The sequence below is a fragment of the Pangasianodon hypophthalmus genome, chromosome 26 (assembly GCF_027358585.1).
Source record: "Pangasianodon hypophthalmus isolate fPanHyp1 chromosome 26, fPanHyp1.pri, whole genome shotgun sequence".
In the NCBI taxonomy this organism is placed as follows: Eukaryota; Metazoa; Chordata; class Actinopteri; order Siluriformes; family Pangasiidae; genus Pangasianodon; species Pangasianodon hypophthalmus.
The window spans coordinates 9,631,640-9,637,639 of record NC_069735.1 but is presented as its reverse complement, the minus strand read 5'-3'; the positions used below and the strand labels follow the sequence as shown (position 1 = coordinate 9,637,639).

The following is a 6,000-nucleotide window of genomic DNA, read 5'->3' as shown; positions in this document are numbered from 1 at the left end:
GGAAAAACTGACATCTTACCAAGTAAAAATATCTTGAATATAGTCAGATGTATCTAGTATTTCCTACTGTAAAATGATCATTAAAGCAAATATAATATATACGTTTGAAATAGTCTTGTTCTACTGGCAGATAATTTTGCTCCTTTTAAGCATTTATTTGGAATGAGTAAAAATGTCTAGAAATAGATTTAATGCTTTAATGATGATGATGGTTTATGATCATTTTATAATAGGAAATACTAGATACATTTGACTATATTCAAGGTATTTTTGCTTTGTAAGATGTCAGTTTTTGCACTGCACACACACACGCATGCACACACACACACACACACACACACACACACAGCCTATACAGTACTGACCTGTGCGTCATGTCTACTGTGCGCGAGACACAAGGTTAAATGTCGCGGCTGAGCGCGTGCACGTGAGAAAACTACGTATTTCTTTATCTTCCCTCTTTTTCTCCTCTTCCATTCCCCCCATCCTTCCACCCCTGTTTTGCCATTTGACTGACTTTTTTAATGCCAAACAACAGATGGTTTATCTTGGCGAGTTTAGGATGCATGACGACATGCACTGAACAAACACATTAATGTCGGCGTATGTTAATTTATGGTAATGCACATGACACACACCTTAATGCTGGCTGACATCGTGATGCTTAACTTAACCTTTCTGCTTAAAAAAATCAGCACTGCTTCAACATGGAAAAACGCAACAAAACAAAACAAAACAAAACAAACAAAAAAAGCAAAGAAGTATCACGCGCGCATCTCTCTCTCTCTCTCTCTCTCTCTGTCTCTGTCTCTCTCTCTCTCTCTCCTCCCTGGCCAGTGTTCAGCTCCTCCCCTCTGTGCTGCCTTTACTTCATCAGATAGCTGAACGTGAACAGTTTAGCTGAAGAGCACTTGCCTAAAAAACCAGGAGGGAGCGCGCGCTCAGCATCCACGCTACAAACGGATCCCAAGCACGGAATTTCGGCGTCCCAAGCCCCGGTTTGAGCATGGACCACTCGTTATCTGGCATGTACTTGACTCTGTGCACTTGGCTTGTTTGCTCTTTGCATCTTTGTGCCATTACCAGAGCGGAGGTAACTTGCGCCTCGTGCCCGTTACCCACGCTTGTCAAAACTGGGGATGTCCAAAACCATGCACGCGCCATGACTCGCGCGGCGGCTGGGAAATCACCTGTCGGTTTGGCGCGCACGAGACTGCAACCGGGTCTGGAAGGAGTTCATGAGTTGGGGAAAGACGCGAGCGCGAGCCGCGCGCCAAACTCGAGAGAAGTGGAAGTGACGGCGCGCTCACCCGAACCGGGCTCCGGTGCAAAAACACCGCCCGAGCAAACTGCACGGCGACTCCGGGACCATGAGGAAGCAGCTAACAAAGCCAGTGCGTCGCTGAGACGCAGAAGGAGCGCGGCGCAACTGGATGAATTTGGCGCAAGCGCGCGGAGCGGAGATTCCGCAGAGTCCCCGGATGCGCTGCTGTTTGTGGATGGACAGAAACTGCGACGCAACCGCGACGAGGGAAAAGTGGCCACTTCCAGATCGGAGGATCCCAAAGTGAGCAGTAGCACTTTCGCCCTGGCTGGAGACTCCGCTCACAACCACGCTGTCGTTTACTGGACCGGACAGAACAGCAGCGTGAGTCTGATGCATCCACTCATTTTGTGCACTAGAGGTTGAAAATGCAGGATGTAGGAACCCTTAATGCTTAACCCAAGTAGAACCTTTAAGGAGGCTAAGAACCCCTGTCCCCTTTTTCTAAGAGTGTACCTTCATACTCTGTGAGTTCCTCAGACTTCTGCAGCAGGTGCATGGTGTTGCTCCTTCAATCACTTGTGAACTAACAGGGGCTGTAAATACTTTTAAGACTTCTAAATCCCAGCTGTGATGCTCCTCATATGATCATTGATTGGTTTACATCAACTGGAAGCTTCTGACATCATCCCGAACAAAGTGCCTGGATATAGATCAGGCTGTATATAAAAATCCTAATGCATGCGAGAGAAACGCCTGGAGAAAAGTCTAATATATACTGGGGAGGGGGGGACGTTGGCATAATCAGAGCAGACCTACTGACTCCAGGTTCTGTTCTTTTACATAGCTTTGATGCATGTGATGGTGGCTGGCGCTTTGTGGTGCGAGCATTCGTAATTTCATACTATGAGCTCTGAATAATTCAGCGATCCTTCAGCTTGATTGTTTCGAAGCTGGGATCTGGTTAGTAAAGCCATTAAAAAAAAAACAGTGAAAACGAAATGGACGAGGAGAATTGTACTTGCTTTGGAGCTCCGAAAGGTGGTACGGAGAGCTAAATAGCAATGGCCACACACACTCACGCACACACAGGGCTTGCTTTTTTTAGAAGATGCTCACAAACAAATCCTGAGAGAACCCGTGTACTCCGGAGGTTCCCTTCTTATGAACTGTGGGCACTATATATATATATATATATATATATATATATATAGACACACACACACACACATATATATATGACAATATATATATATATTGTCTCGTTTTCCTTAAAAAGAAACATGGTGGTGGTAGTTTGGTCAGCCAAATTATTCTCCCAGTAATCTCTTGACTCTTCTTTTTTTATGGCAATACATTAGTGTCTATTACAGGGCCTTTGCGTGCCCTCTTCATGTTGGTGCCATTAGTAGCCAGTTCAAAACTCACTCTGATTCCTCCTAAGCTAGGAGTAAAAAAAATGCTAATACACTATAACAGTCTCAGATAGTTGTGCTTGATGTAATGAATGGACGCTATATATATTAGCGTATATAAGTATATAATGGCAGCATTCTTACATCTCTGATAGATTTGTGCAAACTCACAAACTCATACAAAATGTGCACACAGATGTTTCCAGCTGTGGAACATCAGCGTCATCACATCAGCAGGCTCTACATTTAAATGAACTCTTCCACCAAGCTTATTTTGATTACATGGGTGATAATTTTTAATGTTATTTTTCTATTATTATTATTATTTATCTATGTTATTATTCTAGCCTAGTGCATGTCTTTTTTTTTTTTTTTTTTTTTTGGGGGGGGGGGGGGGGGTGGCTTTTGCAATGAACACTATAGAGAAGATCTGTACTATTTATTCGGTTTTTGACTTGGCCAAGAGTCAGGATTGGAATATTGAGAATATCCTTCAGATACATTGGAAGGAACTCTGAACTGATTGGTCAGAGTTGGTCAGACTGTTGATTAATTTTCCATAACAGCAGCTCTGATAGCGGTGTGGGTTGCAAGACAAATCAGAGGTTTATATCAAAGCACTTGTTCTACCACTAATACATTAGCATTTGTATAGTAGCTAATTCACAGTGACTTATATGGTCGATGGTCCACATAAATTGATTTATTGTACACATTTTTTTAATTTTGCATTTTTGGAAGGAGTCTCCAGTGTCAGTTATTTAACTTTAAGTTTTCTGACATGGGAAAGTCTTGGAGAGCTTTTTTGCTCTTTCTCTGTAACATGACAAGCTGAATATTTTTGTCTTATTAACTTTAATAGAGACCTAAAATCAGGTGCTGGTGAGGGAGCAGCAGTTTATAGCTGTTGTAAGGTAAGCGATAACAGGAAATAACTTGTCTTGTGAACATTCCGTAGCAGTGTTCAAAGTTTATCATTCTTTAATGAATAAAAATTGTAACTATTGTAAAATTGTTGTGAATAAGTGTTTTATAAGAAGAATAAAACACTCACGGACATGCTGTACTAACGGTAACTTCGCTTGACATTGTGCCACATCACCTGCCATTGTTGATTATTTTACTATAACAGCATATCCTGTTATTATGATGATGACAGTAATTATGATGATATATAGATTGGCTCAGAAGCTGCCTGTTAAACATTAGTGTTGCATTTAAAAATGGTTTTATCTGCAAAAATACGTTTCTGTTTTATTTAAAAATATCATTTATTCATTTTATCGTTTATTTATTTAAAAAGAACGCTGAAAAGAAGGGGACAAATTAAATCTGTAAAAAAATGCAACATTTTACAATTTTACAATTTTAAAGATTAAGTTCATACTTTTAACATCAGCTGCTGCAGTTTGTAATTAAACGTATTTAAAAAAAACTAATAAACATAATTTTATATAAAAGAAACATATCATGTTATTTATGATATATTGACAAGGTCTACAGTAATTAATCACGATATTGCTATTATATCATACCGCCCAGCCCTAATGCGCCCCTCGGCTTCTAGAACAAGGTAAAATTAATGATAAAGGCTACACATTTTTCAGTGTTTTGGCTAAATAATCCTGACGCATCATGGTATTATTAATTCACGGAGCACTGGAGAATAATGACTAACGTCAAAAAAGTGATTACATTAACCCACTGCTACACCCACACCCCTTCCCCGAATCCTTATCCCATCGTGACATAGAAAAATGTACCCAGGCAAGATGACAGCCAGTGTAATGAATACTAGGTGAACGCTGCAGTATGTCATTTAGCTAGCAGCAGTCTGCAGCAGTGAGGGGAAATAAAAGCATGTTTTTGGGCTGATTTTTTGACCTGCCACTGGCTGCCACCTTCACCCAAGCGCCACTATCAAAGCGACTGTAATTCGACATGTGTGTTAAGGGCACTGGTACTGACTGTGGCTTTATTATCAAAGTTTTTGGCTGCTATTGCTGTTTTTCTGTAGCACTGGCTACTGTGCAGGTTTTATGTCAAGATTTGTGCCTTCACGTCACCAGGGCTTCACGGCTTACATCATTATGTAATGAACGCTGCAATGCTTGATTCGGTTGCTTGAAAAGAAGATTGCTAGAAAGTTTAAAGGTTTCTGTTTTAAAAATACATCGTCAGGATTTATATAGTCATGGGAGTTGATGCCTGACTTTGCCTTGGCTTTTAGTGAAATAACAAAATCAATTTAGCTACATTTTGGGTACATATTCTTAGTCTTGAGTTTGCATCTCAGTGCTAACATCAGTCTTCTCCTTCCTGAGCATGATCTCTGACAGATCGAATTGACAGGTTTCATGTATTAATGGCATACCTGTGAAAATATCAGAAATAGAATCATAATAGCAGTTTGCGAGAGTGTTTGAAACTGGATTAATAAATCTTTTTTTTTTTTTTTTGGCTGTTGTTTTATCGGTTGTTATTTTCAGCATGGTAAAATAGGTGCGAGGATTATTTCTGGAATCTGTCTGATACTATTTAACAATTTCACAGTTGTAGCAGATCTAGGCACCTTTGTGAAACTCACAACCCAAATGAAAGCCAGGTCTGTGTAAGTCAGCGCGTTAATATTGCAGTGACAGCTGTTTGTGATAATATATGGGAGGATAAAATCTAATGTCTATCAATAGCTCAACATTGAACCTATTAGTATTGAGCAATTCATTATATCCCAAGGTCTTACTGATAGCATAATGATGTGGAGTGAACTGATATACACAATCAAAAGCAGATACGCAGCCATATTCATCATTTATAATTATTATTGTTGTGTGTGTGTGTTTGTTCATGCGATGCTCTGAATATGAAACATGGTAAACAAAGATTTACTTTGTGTAATCACCTGACACAACTGTCTCTGATAGGCTGCATGAATCTACAGTCTGAGCTAGAAAGAAATCAGCCCTAGCCTCTCTTCTTCATAACATTTTGTGTATATTTTTTTATAAACAATGGTGATGCTGTTGCACTTGCTTCCACAAAAATCCAATATAATCCACATTTGTTAACAGCAAATAATCTGATATCAAAAGTTAAACCTTATATTGAGGTCTTTTTATTTATTTACACTCAAAGGAAGGCATAATCCTGCTCCTTCTGCATGCATTAGCTCACAGATGCCCATGATTGGCTAGTGTCACTTTGATTGATAGGGGAGAGAGTAAAATTTTGCTGTCTTGGCTCCTGGATGTGGCGATAGCTGTGGTAACTTCAGGATGTGAACTCATGATCTCCAGACAATAGGGCAAATGCTTTTCTGTT

At 40.0% G+C, this 6,000-nt stretch overlaps 1 protein-coding gene across 1 annotated transcript in view; it reads left to right on the top strand.

Annotated features, from left to right (window-relative positions):
- The first annotated feature begins 667 nt into the window (after positions 1-667).
- Positions 668-6,000, top strand: part of sorcs3a (sortilin related VPS10 domain containing receptor 3a) — a 244,440-nt gene continuing 239,107 nt past the window's right edge. The window contains exon 1 of the mRNA XM_053229891.1: positions 668-1,648. Within this exon, the coding sequence (XP_053085866.1) occupies positions 1,007-1,648 (642 nt within the window). The 5' untranslated portion in view covers positions 668-1,006. The remainder of the gene's footprint in view (positions 1,649-6,000) is intronic.